This window comes from Syngnathus scovelli, chromosome 6, assembly GCF_024217435.2.
Source record: "Syngnathus scovelli strain Florida chromosome 6, RoL_Ssco_1.2, whole genome shotgun sequence".
Classification (NCBI taxonomy): domain Eukaryota; kingdom Metazoa; phylum Chordata; class Actinopteri; order Syngnathiformes; family Syngnathidae; genus Syngnathus; species Syngnathus scovelli.
The window spans coordinates 12,089,005-12,109,025 of record NC_090852.1 but is presented as its reverse complement, the minus strand read 5'-3'; the positions used below and the strand labels follow the sequence as shown (position 1 = coordinate 12,109,025).

General features: G+C 41.6%; 1 protein-coding gene across 5 annotated transcripts in view; it reads left to right on the top strand.

Moving 5' to 3' along the window:
* Positions 1-231: 231 nt before the first annotated feature.
* The window catches only part of brsk2a (BR serine/threonine kinase 2a), a 129,564-nt gene continuing 109,774 nt past the window's right edge, over positions 232-20,021 (top strand). For 2 of the 5 annotated variants that reach the window (XM_049723174.2, XM_049723176.2), the window contains exon 1: positions 236-613. In XM_049723174.2, the coding sequence (XP_049579131.1) occupies positions 520-613 (94 nt within the window). In that variant the 5' untranslated portion in view covers positions 236-519. Of the gene's footprint in view, positions 614-20,021 lie in introns of all 5 variants that reach the window. The other 3 variants (XM_049723173.1, XM_049723175.2, XM_049723177.2) reach the window with 3 other exon arrangements.

Below are 20,021 nucleotides of genomic sequence, written 5' to 3'. Positions count from 1 at the left end.
GCATGAAAAATTAGGAAATTTCACGTTCGTATTTCAGATTTGTGAAACTTGATGTCATATTATATGTCAACCCCCTTGCGTGCTCCCAAAATCTTTGCAAACAGGTGAAGAGCTGCTGGTCCAGCGACACAAAACTGCTGCGGCGCTAGACACAGTGCTCCTCTGTGATTGGGTAAGAGGATCGCCAATCATCTCACACGCCTCCGCAGCACCTCCCACAGTCGCGCTGAGGCAGCGCAGCTCGTTCCTACAATGCTTTGAAGGCACTTGGACGCACGTCTTCGGTGATTGGAGAGCTGTGCAGAAAGAAAAGGAACAACCTCGCCTCCTCAAACACCGAGCGAGGTTGTGGGCTGCGGAGATCGCGGGCAACACAAGCAGGTGAGCCACAAGAAGAGGAGGTGACGTTGGTGGAGTTTTAAAAGCAAGACGTCAAAGCGGCTCGGACCTCCGAGGAGGAGTGCTTTTCATCGCCTGCTCTTCGTTTTAGAAAGTAACTGATCTCCAGCTGCATTCGTCATGTCATCGTCCGGTAAAGACAACAGCGGAGCCCCGCATGCCAATTACGTGGGACCCTACCGATTGGAGAAGACGTTGGGCAAAGGACAGACAGGTTAGTGGGCAGGTTTGCGACTTGCTCCGTGCATCCTTTTGCAACTGCTTCATTCATTTGATTCGATCTTGCGCAGATCGTGTGCATGTCATTTAAGCGTTTAGTTCGAACCCCCTCTTGCGGCTCCTTGTGCTCTGCTGTTTCCCACTGATCCGCTGACATAATCATTGTTCACGCACTGTGGGACAGGGGAGTCGGGAGGGGTGTTGTGGATTTAGGTGATGCTGGTTTGCATTGGTTTGGACTGGCACTTAGTGTACGCGTGTGCATCCCGGGCCGACTCTTAGAATAAAGTTTTGGGGGTGTTATTCCCGCGCGCGTGCGTGCATGTTTGTGCGTGCTCAGGTTGCAACCCTGTTAATCCCGATTTGCCCGATGCAACGATCTATTCTTAGTCCCATGGCAGGCAAGGCAAGGGAAGCAATCAGTCAGGCGGTTCTCCTCTAGGCCGTGGTTGCATGACGTGGGTTTCCTCCAACACGGTGCCGCGGGTACCACCCTGACAGGTGCTGGGAAATAAGAGCAACATGAATCTGTCTTCATATCGCCTTGGGCATGTTAGTGGTTTCCCTGAAAACCCGGCACATAGCTCACTATTGACTCCAATGACACTGCAGTTTGTTGTTGCTTGAGGTAATTCATAATGGAAAGAGGACTTAACTCCATCAAATTTGATTCGCGGGGATATTTGTGTGGATTCTGTGAAGTGAGGTATGTGTTGCCGGTGGAGCCATGCATGTAAAAGAAGAGGAAAGCTCAGTGCAGGACTTGTAAGCCGCTAAAAAGACTGTGTTTCTGCTGAGAGAATTTTCTCCCATCTGTTGTTTAAAACGCAGCAAATAGGCGTTACTTGTGTTACCTGGCCCAGCTGGTCATGCTGCGCAGCCGTGTATGCGTGTAAATTGCATTTTCTTGGCCAGTGTTTTCTTCTTTCTGTCCATTTCCCGATTATCTTATGGGGATTTTCTCCCAGTCCAGGTATGTTCCATATTTCACCTTTCCCCCGCACTTTGTTTTTTGGAATATTTTGTCAAATTTCAATGGCAAACTTCTGCAGAAACTTTTGCACAAGCAGCAACAGCATCAGGTGCACATGCAAAGCCAAGCTGAATCAAGAAGTCCAGGAGCTGACAGTAATGTTTTCTTTTGAAAAATATTATATATCTCAAGATGCTGATTGCTGTGGATTTTCTTTCCAGTACTGTAGAACTGCATCATCAAGCAAGCTAGCCAGTGTTACACCACCAAACAGCAAACCTATTGTTAATTTAATACCCCTGATTCAAAACTTGAGAAATGTAATCCTATTAAAGATGGAATGTTTGGCAATTTTGTTCAGTTAGCCACAATAATGTTCCAGTCAAGTAAATCCTGATCAGGCTTGCGAAAATGGATTTGAAGGCAGAATGAATGGCCAGACAGTCGTAATATAATTTGCTGACACAACAACATGAAGTTAGCCCAGTAATTAAACAGAAAATGAATAAGATGCAATGCTGTGGTTTGCCGATGTTACCCTTGAACAAATAAACTCGTTTAAATCATCCCTCTGTCGTAATCTCGATTCATTTTTGCCATCCATCCATCCATCCATCCATCCATCCATCCATCCATCCATCCATCCATCCATCCATCCATCCATCCATCCATCCATCCATCCATCCATCCATCCATCCATCCATCCATCCATCCATCCATCCATCCATCCATCCATCCATCCATCCATCCATCCATCCATCCATCCAATTTTCTATTCTGCTTGTCCCCATTTCGGGTCATAGGTGAGCTGGAGTCTATCCCTGTGAACTGAGGCAGGGTAAAACACTGGACTGGTTGCCTGCACATATAGCCAAACCAGAACCATTTACACCTGTGGGTAAATTACTATCTTCAAATGACCAATCTATATTTCTGCAATGTAGGAGGAAGCCGGACTACCCCGGGAAAACCCACGCAAGCACGAAAATATCATGCAAAGTCCACAAAGGATGTTGAGATGTAAAACACAAGACTGTGAAGTAGGGCCATTCATATCGGCTTCGCAAAGGATTGAAACGACGTATGAAGGGAACTGAACCGCACTAAAGCTCAAGTGTTGCACAAGTGTAGCTTATGTTGTTGTTGGCTTGTGGTTAATAAACTCACCATATAATATCTGCCACATCTGCACAATCCTATAATGGAAATAAATGTTGCATGGTGTTTTCCACAAAAGATTAATTATGAATATATCGCCACAAGTGCCTGTGCGCTGCTTCCTCTCCGCTGCTCCTCCTGTACAATCGTCACTTGCAGAAAGACCCAGTTCAGTTGGCTCTCTGGAGAGGCTTTTGCTGGTGGAACGCTGCTGGCGCAATGGTCTACCGGGTACAGACTGCAAATGATATGGTGTCACCCGCATCATCCATGCCTCATGATGCATTTATGAGCTGCTTTTGTCCCAATTTCTGGCAAGGCTCGTTTGTCAGACCCATGTAAGCATAGATAAGCTCAAGTGTCAGAATTGCATCCTTAGCTGTCCTGTGTTGACATTTCATTTGTGAAATTCAGTGTCATTGAGACAATTATTAGATCATTCATTTTAATGTGACATTTACCTGTGCTCAAGTAAAAGGCTTGTGTGTTCTGTTTGAAAAACAATTACATATCTATCCATATCCAGCATCTGTGCGGCTAATCCACGCTAGACCTATTTAGATTGATGACCTGCATGCATAATATCCTGTTGATGAAATATGTTAGCTCTCTCAGCCAGGTCTTTCAGCAAGGGCCGGCCTGCAACTGTGCATGCCTCACGCAGTCAGGAGTGACAGCAGGCACCTTCCAGTGGGTTAAAGCTGTGGTGCTAGGGTGGTATTATTAGAGAAGAGGAGTATGTCCTCTGGTTGAGCTGAGCAGTGGTGCTCTTCCCCGTTCATTAAGTGATTAGTCCTGACACAAACGCACACACACGGACACACACAGCCACCAAAGTGGTTCTGGTGTGGCTTCCTGATTTAATCCCCTATGCAGCCAAAGTCTCCAGTCGCTCACACAATCACGTGGCCCATTGGGCAGGCCCGCTCTAAGCTTTGCGACGTAGCCCTCGCGTGTTGCCAAATGCAGACTCATTGCGCAGACTTCTGTTCTGTAAAGTGATACATAATCATGTTTTTATGGTCTAGTGACAACAGATGGAGATGACATTTGCTGGCTCTACGCAAGCAGTTTCTGTCTGTCTTAAGTGCTGTTTTTTTCTGTATTTCCTTGGGTTAGCTTGCTTTTTGTGTACCCGCACGGGCCAGAACAGCGTTCTTTAATAGGTTGTGTCTGCATGAGCGACTGCTCATTAGGGTTGGAGCCACAGAGCCAGTCTTAAACAGTTATTGTACTCGAGGGTTGGGATTTAGTCAGACCTGTGCATCCGCTAGGTGAGCATTGTAGTCCTGCTTCTGTCTGGACTGTGATATTCCCATTCAAGAACAAAGTGAACTGTTTTTGCTCTTGGTGCTTAAGATGTCAATAGTCACATTGGGAAAAACATTTGTACCCTTGCAGAAAATACACGTTGTGTGTAAAATAGCCTATTTCTTGCAGTTTATGAAACTTTGCTATAGAAGGTTGACAATTCTGGATTTGTTTTGTCCTCAGAATACCGCGAGCTGAATCATTGTTTTGTTTGTTCATACTTCAGAAACCGCAACCCAAATTTTCATTTGTTTGTTTGTCCGTTGATTCGTGAGTTCGTTCTTTCTTTCTCTCTTTCTCTCTTTCTCTCTTTCTTTGTAGGTATTTGATTAATGGAATAAATGCTGCCCATTGTTTGGCTAAAAAGGCCTCTTAATCCGGTGTAAATCCTTGTTCTTGCAAGATTTAGCTATTGACAAGCTGTGAGCTCAGGGTTATGTAGTCTCCTTGATTCTTCGTTGGACATTTAGCAAGTGAAACAAACCATGAGCTAGGCCTTCATATTGACATATGCACCCAACAAAATGCATCCTGCAATGTTGTATTGGTCCGTATCTCAGTTTGTATATCTGCTAAGACGTTCTCTTTCTGTGTTCGCTGCATTTATACGGGAATCTAGCAGTTTCATTTGTCTTTGTGTCAGCACTGGTTTTGTTGTGGTTTATATAAGGACTTCACGGTGCATGACTACGCAAGAACAAACAAAATGTTTCCTCTATCCTCGTGCACACAGACAGATGATGGGTTGGACATTCCATGATAATGAAAAACCGTTAATTTGGTTTTGATTAATTGCTGCTGAGTTGGAGTGGTTCATTGAGATCAATTTCAAAGATTTCCTGTCTGGTGGAAGCAATCCATGGGTGTTTCACACTACATGATATTCCTCCCTGATGATGACAAGTGAGGAGGGAATGTTCACTCGATGGTGTCAATAAAAAAAACCTTGCATGAAAAAAACACCCGTTGTCTGTTGCTGATGCCGTTAAAAGCCATGCTGGGCGCTAACACAAGTGGTGACCCCCACCCAGGGTGTTCGCTGAATGACTCACAATTTTTTGTGAGACTCTTTGTTAGTCTGGCAAATGAGGCAAATAAATTTAAATTAGTGTTTGGTGGTTTTGTTTTAAGGGCTTGACCCAGTGGCTACTTTGTGTTACTCCTAGCTGAAAGCCAGCCAGCCATACAGTATGTTAGCGCTGTGGAACCGAGCTGGGTCACATGAAGCCAAGACTGTCTGGGCCCAGCTGTTTGATTCTCAAGCCAAAACCATGCTACCCCTGACTTGAAATGTAACCTAATTGGTGGGATGCAACTGCATGTGTACTTCATCTGAGCCATATGTTCTGTCTTTGACGAGAATTACTTTATGATGACAGCTTCCATCATAGGGCACCGGTCCTGTCTCCATTGGCTTCCCTCGGCGAGTCAACATTCATACAGGGATTCAATCATTCGGTAAATCAAACGAGACCTTGGTAGAATTGCATCGATTGGGAAGAATGTATGTAGCCAACGATTTTCAGAGACTAATGATGAGGAAAGAGGTGGAGAAACAGTGGGGTGTATAGTGAAGGATGAAGGTGAAAAGTAGTAATAGTAGTCAAAGAAAACGGGGGACCATGAACAGAAACACATGAAGAGGTCTTGATGTTTGTGAGTGCATAGAAAATTATTCAGTCAAGCAAAGTATTGATCATTTTATTCATTATGCTCTATTCTCCTGTTTTTTTTTTCCATTCTTCTATTCCTGACCTCAAGAAGGTGAAAGGGCTCGATCTTTAGATGGGAGGTCAGTGAATTAGTTAAGCATTGCTGAAAGTGTTTTTTTTTTTAAATTTGCCTCTCGCTTGCGCTACAACATTCCCATAATGTAATGTATTGAGATGAAATTCCCCTCTCTTTGTCCTACCAGGGGCTACGATGTAAAGCTTGCTTATCCATAATGACTTAACAATAAATGCAAGCACCTGACACAATGTCTATATTGTCTCATTCCAACTCAAACGTAAGCAGCCACACTGACCATCTGAAACATTTCCCCTCTAAAAAAAACATCTGCTAACTCCTACCTAACAACATAAAATGCAACAAAAATGAGGAATGGTAATGAAATTAGTGTGTTGGTATTCACTGGCAGAACCAAGCAAGGTACTTACACCACGACTGTATATCACTGGAAAGCAGCGTATTGCTCTGTGTCGGAGAGAGGTGGGAGGGGAGGAACTGGGCGGTACAAATCAATTTTGAGGCAAGGCGAGTGGTGTATTTTAGTGGTTGAAATATTACATTTCAGTTAAGTATTGTATGATAATACACGTTTCTAGTTTGTTTCAAAAGAGCACAGTAAAAAAATAATCGAAATTTTAGGAGTGGTTGAATGCAATACAAAGGTGATTGAGCACCCGTAAAATGAGCTGGAAATGTCCGTCTTTTATCACAAGCTCCCCAATGAAAGGGGGATGATACAGGTTGGAGATATATTGGTAATCTCTAACAATGGAAACGACACAGGACATTACAGCAGCCATCACAGCAAGACACTTTTTTCTCCCTAGATTAGTGAAGTTCTCTGCTTGCCATAGGTTGTTGTTTTATGTTCTCATGCCATTTAGGATTTTACGGTGATTGTCCTCCAGTGCAGTGGAGAGTGTGTACGCCACTTCTCCCCCCCCTGCTGCTCCAAATTGTGACGATAAAATGTCTATTTTTATGTCCTACTGATCCTTGTCATTGCTACTCACTGTGTTTTGTCTCGTTTGGACAGTCATTACAAGTCAGCTACCACCACGTCTTTTGTGTCAGTTCAAATTTAACCCTTGCTTAGCTGCCTGCCTAGCTAAAAGTGCGTGAACGCTGGGTCGGCTGCCAATGTTGGTTGTCTGGTTGTCATGGTTTCTCCGCTTCTTGCTGGTTCCCAATCTGCCTTCATGAAAAACGGAAGGGATCGCTCTCTCGCTCTTCTTCCACCTACTCACTCTTCTGTTTTCTCTCGCTCTCAACCTCTGCAAGCGGCTGCAATCAGAAATCAGCATCATGTCTACATCTGAATAGTGGCAGTAAAATATGCAGCCTTTTTCCACACGTGTTAGTTTAACTCATTCATATTGAGTGTTGTTCTCCCCCCCCCCCTCCATTTGTTCTGCTTCATTGCATGGTTCACACATGCTTGTCCAGGCTGTATGCTTTTGCGTGTCGTCAGACATACGGCCATGGATCAGACAGGCTTGCCCTGCTCTTTGCTCTGCGCTGCGTTCTGTGTTCCCATTTTAAATCTGCGAGATTAGCACATGTGGGGAGCCTCGGCTTTAGTGGCTGTCGGCTCAGCTTGCCTTGGCAGGATGTCCTGTGATTGGGGGGAGCGCCGTCCTCATCCCCCTCAGTGCTGGCTGTCCTGCTCTACTTCATCCATTAACAAATAGATAGGTAGGCCATTGACCTTGACTTTGGTATAGTTTTCCTCACTGCACCACCCTTGCACATCTCACACTAGTGCTCCAGAATCCACCATAGGCCCTCTCTATAGACCATTAATCAAAGCAATATGGTAATTGGAAGATTATTCTTATCTTGATCGATACTCATCGCATTACTATTATGCGTAACTCCGAAAGATCAGCATAAAACTTGGAGTTGATTCATTTGCCGGATGAGCTCAAAAGAGTATGGATTTTTGTACTGATGTATTATATTTTAATTTGATTGTATTCCAGACTTAAAAGAGGTGGTCATTTGACTTTTTTTTTTTTTTTTAAATCAACTATGTGGAAAATTCATGACCACTTCATCAATTGATTGGCTTTCCATCCATCTCATTTCCCTGCTTAATCTCACATAGGGTCCCAGATGGGCTGGCGCCAATAATGTGTGTCTGGGGCAAATGTAAATGATGGCATTTTGGCAGGATAGAAAAGTTGAACGCGGAATCAGAATATTCCCATTTGACTCAGAACTGTCAAGGCATATTGTCATCAGAGAGGAATGTTTGGGTGGCACGTCCTGTCTGACCTATCTATGAGGGGAGTGCACTCGGAGGGGGGCCTTGATTCTCTAAAATCTTGATCCGATTTGATGTTTGATCTTACAGTCACAATTTAATTTTATTCTCTGGTATATAATATTTTGTTTTCTGCATTGCATAATAATACAACATTTGTAATGAATAAACAGGTTATAAAGTAATCTTTTTTGCCCGGCCGGTCAAATGCTGTAATGAACTGAGCCTACTGTAATAACTTACAAATTATTGAATTTTTTTCCTTACTGTTTTGGGGGATTTTATTTCTGGCAGTGTTGTAAATTAACTGTAGGTTTGTGAAGCCCTTTGAGACACTTGTGATTGAGAGCAATACACATAAACTTGACTTGATTTATAGGCTAAGTGCCCCCCTTTTACCTTTGGAGTGCACTATCACTGTAATTTTAATCTTATCTATTTTCCTTACATTCTTTATATGGTTTGAAATCACTGTTACCAATAGATCTGACTGAGTGACCAAGCAACACAATGGAAAAAAAGGGGCATTGCTGCATCTTCATCCCTGATGGCTGCTTTTTTACTCTAGGCGTAAAGCTGCTTATTCATGACAATGCTAGTGATGTACTTGTGTGTTTGTGTCTGTGCGCTCCAGCTTCCTCCTCCACATCAGTCTGATGATCCATAACAGTGCCAGAGAGGCATAAATCACAAAATCAGTTTTTAGCACATGAGATAGGCAGAGTGGACTCAGTGCAGCCTCAAAAGAGGAGGCGGTTTCTGAGTGTGACGGAGAAAAAAACAACAGCGCAGTAAAGCACCTCTCAGGGTCAGCGCCTCTATTATCATTCAAATCCAGGACACAGCATGGGTGTCTCTCCCTCTCTTTCCTTCTCTCTCTCTGTCTCTCTGTCTTTCACATTCACTACGCATTGTACAATGAGAACTCCCTGCATTCACACAGAGCAAAATGCGCCGTGCAGCTGTATTGTAGGAGAGGAATCCCAGTTATCCATTTGCCCAGAGCAAGGATGTGACGTTGTGATAGAGAAAATGCAGCCACAGCAGGAAGGGCTGCACAAATGTGACGCCTCAGGGTTAAGGACACTCACCTCTTAATTAATTAATCAACCAGGGGTCGCCCACATAGTTCCCCCTGATTCTCAGTTATTTATTGCAGACCATTTTATGCTTCTGACTTTGTGGGGACAATTTAGATAAGGCCCTTTTCTATTCCAGCATCCCCCAGTGCGCAGAGCAAGGGTGCATGAAAGCACTGAAAGATGCGCCTTGTGTGGAAGAATGTACAAAAGTCACTGACCGTCTCGAAAACCTGAACTACAACAGAGATTGTCACCGGGTTACCTGACCTGATAAATGTTCTTCTCAATGAATCCAAAAACATACACTGTAAAAAGCCCTCATGGAAGAGTGGGGAAACTACATTTTGTTCAGTTTGTGCATTTGTCCTTAAAGTAGACACGCTTATGTTGCTTTTTGGACCATGTCCTCAGTTTCACGCAGGTATACTCATATTGACTCTGTTGATAGCGTAGATAGGGACTAATCTATATTTGTCTTTTCTAGTGGCAGCATCTATTTTGATGTCTGTTGCCGTAGCAACATGGTTATGGCTGTGACTGTCCTTGAGCAAGTTTTTTTTTGTTAGCCTGCTTTTGTTGCTGTCTTTAGTCCTACTTTGGTGTGTTACAGTTTGTTAAGTAGAAGCAAAGATGTACAGCCAGCAGTGGATATTTACATTTGTTTGTGACTGTTTAAACAAAACTGAAAACGTGCAGGTCAACCAACGTGTGGCAGGGCATTATTTATTGAGTGGCTTGTGTTTATAATGACGATTGCTATTTTTCCTTAGCATAACCCGTCTTCCAGTAGTGCTCCTTTCTAACACAAATGATTGTTTTTTAATTTTTTATTTATGTGTATTATGTGATCCTTTCGTCTGCTTTAGTTACGCGCTGATTGAATGAAAATATTGTGATGATTAGCCACATTTTCCTGGAAATTTAATTACTTCTAGAGTCAAATTAAATTATGTACATATACATTTAACAGTGTCCACCCATTCTCTAATTTCTGTACGCTTATCTTCAGCTTCTGATTTGGGCTGAGTGGCGGGGCACACCCTGAACTGTTCGCCAGCCAATCACAAGTTATACAGTAAATAAACAAACATTCGCATTCACACATATCGACGATTTAGATTCTTTGGATTATTTAATTACCTAACCGTGTATGTTTTTGGAAAACTCGTTAACTCCACATACGAAGGCCAAAGACCGGATTTGAGCCTATGCCTTCTGCTGTGTGAGACAGATGTACTAACCAATCATCCACCATATCGCCAATTTTGGTGTCTGTTGGATTTTTCTTTTGTGCACTCACTCTAGGAAAAAACATTTCAAGTTGGCACAATTAGTGAATGTAAAGTATACACAGACATACAACGTCCCTTGCATCCTACTTTCAAATCTCAGCCACAGTCCAGCACTGCTGCTAACGTTATCATCTTATTTTTCGCTCTCTCTGTATCTTGCCATCCTTGGCTCTTTTTTTTCCCCTTCATGTCTTATCACCCTCTTTCTTCTCGACCTTTGCTCCTCCTGCTCCCTCATTTCCTCGTTTCATGCCTAATGGATATTTCTCTGCACCCTCCAGACCTTACATTACTGTTCTGCTCAGGTAGGTCTCATTTCATGCGGAGGTGATTAGATCTCACCGGAAGCAATTCAGTACTGATAAGCTGCAGTTTTTTGGATTCATACAACGCCGAAAGAATTAAATTCAAGCATTTCATATGCTTCTTGCAGAATGCACCTGTCAATCATGGGACTGGTATCTCTTACTCACTTACACATATTAAGCAAACTTGAATCTAAAAAGCCTAGCCCGCACACAGAATACATTTAAGATTTATCTGGGGGGAGGCTGTCTTAATAACAAAGCAAACGTGTAGTGTTCATCCCCTTATCCCACTGTTCTATCTTTCCTGCTGGGGTAAAGAGGCGAAAACAAAACGTTTTTTTGAATAAATATTACAAATCTCACACATAACGATGTGCAAGCATGCGTACAAATGGGTTAATTTAATGTGAAGGCAGACTAATGGAAGAGGAAGATGCTGTGTTGTCTTTTAGTAGGCCTGTGCTTGTAATGGCTTGTGAATACCAAATTGAATAGAATGTGTCATCATACTTCATGTTATAAGTCACAGTTGTAAAAATAAGACGTATGTGCTCGTATACTAATTCTAAAGCTTTCTACTTGGAATGAATTCAGACAAAACAGTTTTATATGGTCCTGTATTTTGGATTGCCTTACAATATGATCTACTATATTGTGATTCAAGTAGAATTGTGTGTCATTATTCTGAATCTGTTCTTGATAATCCGATATTGAGTCACACATGGAAATGCACACAGACCGGTTACACAGTAAAGGCTTATGAAGGTTTAATTTGTATTCAACAGGAGTATACATCTCTCCAATAAAACATGATTCGATACATAGGATAAGACATAATTCAAGTACATGCTACATATTTAAGTTGAACAATTCAATACAGTTTGATTCAGTGGAACTGCAATCCGATTCACAATGGGATAGCTGTAGCCTTTGTGACGTTTCTTAATATGTAACCAGATATCCAAAGCCCAACCTATTCAAGTTAATTAAATTCAAAGAAACAGCAAATGATCAGAATTGTATATATCAGGTGTGGATTGCTCATAAAGTAAAACATTTCTCCAGACATGGGGTGAAATACGACTGAAGGACAATACATTTTAAAATGTAAACATTTCATTCAGTTTGCTTCAATCAAAACTGATTCAAATTGGTTTTCTTTACACCACTGTTATTTACTGTTACCACTACTGTTGCCCTTAAGACATTGATGCAAAGGATACACCGCAACCCTCTCCTCCTTTTCCATAGCATTTTTATGATCATATGTCAAATCCCTCCACTGAGAGATGAAAAAACACAGCATAATTTCTGATGTACTTAACGCTTCCATTTGTCCAAGAGAGGTACTTCATGTCCCTCTCATTTTGTTCGGCTTCAGGAAAATGTCCCCACCTCATGCGCTGCTACCCTTTCAAGCTCTCTTTATTGAAGTGCTCTTCATTGGCAATTATACAACAGTATCTGTGTCACGTACAAGTCACATGTATGAAGGCAAGAAGAAAGATGAGCTCATAGTGGCTCCCTCCTGGAGTCTGAGGGATGTGTCCATCCTTGGAAGTGATTCATTAGCCTGCCCCCAGGACGAGCGCCAGGCCCCTTGTGGTCCAGACAGACTCCATGCTTGACACAGTCCTCTTTTTGTTCTTCTCTCGTGTAATCCGTCACACAACAGGGTGAGAATGATGGAGTGCCCATGTGGCACAACCTCTGCCTGGACATATATAGAGGCAGTTTTGCATTAAGTGGTGATGCAATGTAAACAACATGAATGATCGTCATTATAGAATAGCTTGAAGATAGTTTTTTGTTGTTGTTGGTGTAATTGAGTTGAATGTAGCCTGTAGTGTAAGGAGCAGTGAGGTAGGAGATGCTGTTTGATCACAAATATGGGTTTCCGTTTTGTCATGATTTGATTAAATTCCATCTCCAGTTGTCCTGTGTGGAGTTTGCATGTTCTCCCCGTACCTGCGTGGGTTTTCTCCGGGCACTCCGGTTTCCACCCACATTCCGAAGACATGCATAGTAGGCTCATTGACCACTCCAAATTGCCTATAGGTGTGAATGTGATTGGTTGTTTGTCTATGTGTGGCCTGCGATTGCCCGGAAACCAGTTCAGGGTGTCCCCTGCCTGCTGCCCGAAGTCAGCTGGAATAGGCACCGGCATGAGGAAAAGTGGTTCAAATAATGGATGGATAGATGGACATTGTTTAGTGATTGATACATAACTTTTAACAATTCTTCAAATGTCAGCGTTCCCTAAGAAATAGCCCTCATGTGCCTGGAACTGTGGAGTGTGCAGACTCTTGCTTGGCCTGTGGCGGTTGCCTACGATCTTGTGCTGGTGCAAATGGCTCCTTGAGATGGTGTTTCGTCACCCGGATATTTCGTGCCCACCCTCAGCCTCTTTTTTTGGTGACTACGGTAATATTTTCAACTAATATGTATGTGAGTGTGTGTTATGGGATCATTTTTATCCTGAATATGTGTGTGTGTACTACAGTTTGACTGACTGATTGATTGATTACCAGATTGACCTCTTAAGGCTTCAGAGATTGTGAGTGAAGCACATACTGCCCATAGCAACCTTTTTCCTCTTTTTGAGTGTGTACTGTTCACTTCCATGTGATTAAGCTCTGTGTACAAGAGGTAATAGGGTCAGTCTGGATGTGCCTGTTGAGCAAATGACAGTGATTAAGATAGGAGTTGGTGGGCTCTGACCTTCTTCAGGTTTTCTTCCTTAAAACACTAGCCCCCCCAAGACATGTGTAACCTTATCACTGATGAGATGAGGAGAGTGTTGGAAGGTAAAACTAGCTGATTCACTCCACCTGGATTGATTCAGAAGCTCGTACAAGGACGAACCAACATTTAAAAGTAATTTGATAGCCATTATCATTGCAGGGATTCGTGACTGGCTCCGTGTAGAATGTCTCAAGTCAAATGTCCCTGGAGTGATAACATTTTATAGTCCAACAAAATATGCAGGGAACATTATAATGGCAATCATGTGTGTTTTGCTTCTTCTTTGGCGTCATAGCTTCAAAAATACAGACCACCGTGATGCGTGATGCCATGCAATAAGACCTGCATTTAGTTAGCATCAATGTGTTTAGTCTGTGTTTTGTTTTTTCTTTGGCTTTTTTGTTTTCATTTTGCAGCACCTTGTCCAAAAAAGAAATAACATCAATGAGCAGTATTAGGAAGTACTTACTGTATACCTGTTGGTGAACTCACCGGTAAGTATCATGCTTAAACAAACATGCATTGCACGTGTATTGAAAGCTAATGCCCAGTGTTTTGGTCTGGTTAACTTGTTTTTCTTTTGACTGTTAAACAATTTATTGTGTGATGCACTCCTGAGATTGATATCACCATCACACCCATGTAATTTATGATTAAAGTTAAGAGCCAGTGTGATATAATAGTTGCAGCTTACAATTGACATTGATACAGCTCTTACAATTGGTACAACGATTTTTTTTTTTGGTATCCTGGTACGTTTATTTTGTTACTCCCCAAGCCTATATATCTGGATACTTTTACTTGAACCTGATGTATTTACAAGATGATGACCCAAACTTCAACCAGCCTCAAGTTTCACACAACATCTTTAATATTTGATGTTAGATAAAATCCATGAACACTACCAACTCATCACTCAGCAAATGTTATTCTCATTATCCAAATAACGACTGGCACTTCATTCATTCAGCCTGTAATGAAAATGAGGTTAATTAAAAGCTAAGCAACTTTAGTAATTGCAGTATGAACCGTTTTAAATAACTTTTAAATTAAAATGGTTACAAATGTCTTATCAAATGTCTTATCAGAAGCTTATTTGTATCTATGTATCACCTGGCTCTCTGCTTTAAAGGGGCTTCCTCAAATTTCCCAAGCTTGCCTTGATATGAGCTGAATCCCTATCTAAAATTCTGTCCTTTGGTGAGCCTTCTTAGGTGAGTGGCTCCTTATAATGAGTTTTTATTAAAGTCATTCGTTATCAAAGAGACTTATTTTCTGCTCAACTTCTCCCCTTTTCGCCAGCTTTCCCCCCCCCTCGCATGCCCTGCCATGCCTTTCACTTTTACTTTTCTCCACACAGCTTCCAGTGTCACCCTTCTAATTGTCTTGTCTCCCGTCTCTGTATTCCTGCTGTCCCTTTCTAATAAGATCACCACAGAGCATGCCTCCCTCTCTGGCTTTGCTCTTCACGATATCCTCACTAATTGCTTGAAGTTAATAAAATGAAGTACCCGTTCTTCAATTGCCTTACCCCGTTCTTGTCGCGTTTCTTCACCCTTCATTTCTCAGGCAACCAGTGTCTTATTAATAATTTGGTCCTCCTTGGACATGATGTTGGAACATTATTGCATGAGGTGCTCAAAAAGACCTTTCTTTCTCTTTGACTACTAACTCTTCCTTTCTCTTATAGTGATAAATTTGGCTGGACAGGTGTTTACAATTGTCAGGTATGACAATTGGTATGACATTTCAAAGTATTGGATTTGTTAAGGAACCGCTGACGTTTCAAAACAAATTATATTGTGTATTTTTGGATTGTCAGAAAGAAAATATTTTATTATGGTCGATTGATTTATCCTTTGCAGCAATAACAATAATTTGATTTTAGTGCTATGCAGTCATAGCCTTGAATGTAATCATCCAGTAAAATGATGCTAAATATTAAATAATGACTTATATCATGAATTTGTTCGAGACCACTTCTGACAGAGCCAATACAAGCTGGCTCCTGGGCCACCATTCAGAAAGGCTTAATATCGGAACCTGTGCATCTGTGAAATATTTACAACCAGGTAGCACATAGCAGAGTTTCAAATGAAAGAGCAGATGGGGCAACCAGGTGTCTCCCACCACTGAGAATGGCTGGAATTCAATTATTTGTCGGGTCATGCATTTAGCCTTCTGTCACCGTCATACGGGCGCGCGTTGCCCAGTGTGGGCCGCGTGAACTGCTTTTTGGCGGTTGCCGTTTTGTTGGTCTTTTTTTAAATGTCTCTGCCGTGTCTCTCTAAAACTCACCATGTTCCACCAAGTGTTTTTTCTTCAAATGTCATATTGAAGTCATTGTTTTGAAGCTTCTTAACATGTTTTCCTCATGAGGTGTTTGGCTGCGGGCTGCAAAGTACAAGTTACAAAACTCCAGATGACCTACAGATGAACTTGTCAATATGCTAACGCACGCAGAGCGAACACAAGAAGGGTAGAGACACGCACAGACGCACATCACAACGACACGTGACACGCTCTGAGAGTCACTCATAGGTTCGGATGTCAAATTTGGAGGCAAAAACAAATCTTGAGGTTCCGGTTTGTATCGCGAAATATTCATCAAGTCAAGTAAAGGTGTTCGGAGGTGGAGATTTCACTGCATGTGCTCATATATATTGTCTGTGTGTTAAACTTTCCAAAAGGAACACTTAACAATGTAAGGTGCGATTATTTTGAGTCCAGCATACACATGACAGCGCTTTTTAAAACTAACCCCACATATGCACACAAACTTCTTAGTATTTAGAAAAGTATTTTTCTAAATCACATCACAAGTATTTTTCTAGAGAAGTAATGTGTCTCGGCTGACCACTATAAATGTGCATGTCAGGCGCAACATTTTAAACGTACCTCCCTCCCAAACTAAAACAAAGCTAACACTTGCTTTGTTAGGGTAAGGGTCAGCCAGTGTGAGTACCAACGGGAAAAGAATAGATGGATAGATAACGTCATAGAAAATGATTCAGGTTAGCTGCTGGGATTAAATCTCCCCATGGCTCGGACTAGAGAGATTACCAAATTGCAGAAAAATGCTAGAAGATTAGAAATACACATGTGATTGCACACATGCGGGTGCCCTTACACGCACGCACGCATGCAGGCACGTACCAACAATGCGGTGTTTTAGGGCTCACTACTGACCCCAGGCCCAGGGTGAAGCAGGTGGCTGCTCTTTGAGTTATGTAAACTAAATGACAAAATCTTCTCTTGATACATGTGCAATCTGTTGCTATACTCTATGCATCTCTATAAATGATATAAATATTGATTACTAACAAGACTATTGAATTTACAGAATGGAGGTAGAATCCCATGTTGACAACATGGGTTTTAAAAATAGAACATGTGGTTGTGCTGCTAAAATTTGAAGTGCGGAAAGAAGGCAGACGGGTCGTCAAGAAGTAGGAGGGCAGCGGTATGGTGCCAGGGAGGACTAATGAATTGCCAGATAAGCATCTACGCACATAGGCACACACAGTGATATCAGTCAGCCCTGTTGGCATGGTGACCCTCCCATCACCTTGTGTGGTCACCTTGACTTGTCCCAGCACCCTAACATGGTTGTGTGCGCGTGTATGCGTGTGTGTATGTGATTGAGTAACTCTTGACAAGCTGAAATTAAGAGTCTCCTTATGGTAGGGGGCGAAATATCTTTTACAGTGTTCGGTCTTCATACTGGTATTAACCACAACAAAATGTGCCTCTCGGTTCTTATGGGAAATAGTTAACTTATCATATCCTCACTGGTCATTTCACTTATATTGACCGTGATTCAATGAGTTACTTGTTTTTAAGCCTCTTCCTGCTCGTCGGACTCTTAACAGGCGAACAATGGCTTCATATCTTCCACTCCTTCTCCCATAAAGTTGAAACGTAAGACAATAAAGGCAACTAATTATACTGTTAGCACAGGCTTCCATTAACCACTGAGTGACTGCAGTGATCAAATAGGTTTTAGTAATATGTCGATTTAAAAAAAATCTTTTAGTCATGTGTTGTACATCACATATTTTGTGATACATACATTCTGATGCCGTTTACTCAATAACTTTTTCTTTTCATTGGATTGCTTAAAAACCTCTCTGAGTCAAGTCTAACATGTTTATGCACCTTCGATGAGACCATTCAGATTCAGGGGGGCATGGAAGAAAACATGAGCAGACTACTCTGACAAATGTATCCAGCATTAATAAAATACATACGTATTATAAATAGAAGATCTATACTACTGTCATAAATAAGTAAATAAAAAGTCATATGGTATCTATTTGTAACAATTCCATTACTTTATATGTAAAAATATATTCATTATATTGATTTATTTATATATAAAAAATGTGTATTGAACCGTGGGTCAGAAATTGACGTACAAATCGAATCTCAACTTTGGTGGATGGTTACAGCCTTAATAGATACTTAGACATACTCAAAGCTGTGCAGTCAGTGTTTGAGTTCCATTTCAATTTTCTTTCCAGCATACACCATCATCAGTCAGTGAATGACTAAATGTCTTAAAAGCACTTTGTGTAATTTGAAGATAGAAAAGCAATATAGTAGTCCAATGTATTATTTGCCTTAGAATCTGTACCACCGACTAGTGTTTTGTTGGTGTATTGTAACTGTGCATAGGACATATTGATTGCAGGGCAATGTTTTTAATGAGAAACAATTGGCTGTGTAAGCATACTGTTGATTTCTAATAGACTTTTTTTCTTATGTAGGATGTGATTGAGGTTTTGGTCACGTCAATGAGTTTATTATGCATTTTAAGGTCTGTATTGAAAACGTAGCATTTTGTTGAATTTGAAAATGTTTTTTATTTCCATTATGAGGTGCAGGAAGACACTCAGGATTACTGGGTTTGAGTTATTTAGTCTTATTTAGTTATTTAGTCTTTTGATATCAGTTTTTATTTGTAGACTCGTCCTAGTCATCGATCGCACAAGCACACTAAAAGTTCCGACTGACTCATGGCCTTCCAAATATCAACACAGAATTTATAACATACAGGCATCAAATGATGGATATTAAAGCATTTTCTTGATGTTCATAGTATGAATAGTTCATGAATATGAACTAGTTAAAAAAGTTAAACTAATCCAGGATGCGTGATGAAGTGTAAAGACTGCAGTCATATCAAGTGTGGTCTAGAACAAAGGGCCGAGCAGCAGGGAACCTGTAAGGACATTGTTGCAGCAAAGGTTACACTAAGGTTAGTTCCTACTACAGCTTGTCTGTGAGCGTTCTCCTGGGAAACAAGCATTCAGCAGCTTTTGCCCCTCACTGTTACACTTGGGATGACGCTTGTCGGCCGTGAGTGTCTGCTTTGAGTTCATTTCTTATTTATGTATACACAACATGCATACCTAAGATGTAGTACCACCAGTGGGGGGGGAGGTCGGTGTCATGGGCTCACACGACTTGACTAGGAATCTGAGGCAGTCAAGCAGAAGATGTGCATTTGAAGTAGGGGGGGACATGCTCGAACAGAAGTGCACTCCGCTTTACACGTACACAGGAACAAAAGTGTGACAAATAGTGTAGCCTGCATTTCTTTTGGGCATTCATTATTGTCAATATAATGCAACCTAATCAATATTTGTTTCTTTATTTATATTTTTATTACAGTTCCTATGAGATTCGCGAACCCCTGATGTGACGGAGCCCCCATGGGTGGCAAGAATCAGAACCATGACACAATTTACCTTTCGAAATAGGCAGTGCTGCTTCACCTCGCTTGGTCTCAATGATACCATTTGTGGTTGGGGCATGCTTCTGTTTTGGAGCAAAAATGGTTAAGTTTGCCATTCGAAAGCCCTTATACAACACTGAACAAGGCAGCGAATGTTGCGCTCTCGTCTAGGTGCATTCAAGGTCGCAAAAACTCGGCAAGCGGTCGCCAGACGTTCCCCCGTTCTTATGTTGCAAGGGAATTTTGAACATGTTCAAAACTTCCTTTTGACAAGGAAAAATCACAAAATCTGTCGTCGAAGGTCTGGCATACATTTTGGATACATCTGCGACCTTGAACGAACCATGACTTGCGCTTGACGTGAATAGAACATTCGCGGCCTTTGAAAACACAATTGTTCGCCGCTCAGTGGGATAGGGGCTTAACTTGCTGGTGCAATCCGAACCAAACTTTGCTGCATGAATTTCTGAAGCCTACGCAGAAAAGAGGTGAAATGTTTTCGCCGACAAATCAATCCAATACTCTGAGAAGGTTGGATCTTTTTTATTTCCCAGGCAACATGGTCGTGAATTCCTTCTTACCCTCTTTTAATTATCATGACTAACAAGGCTACAAGACTACAAGAAGAACTTGGGTAAAATTCTTTTGTATCCTTGTCGAATTTCAACAAATTTCATTCAATAGAGAAAGGAAGAATTGAAAGGTTAACAGTAATCCACCATTAACAGCCCACCCTTTTGGGGGAATGGAATTACTATGTTTAAAACATCAATTGGACTCAGCTAGGTACACTTTCA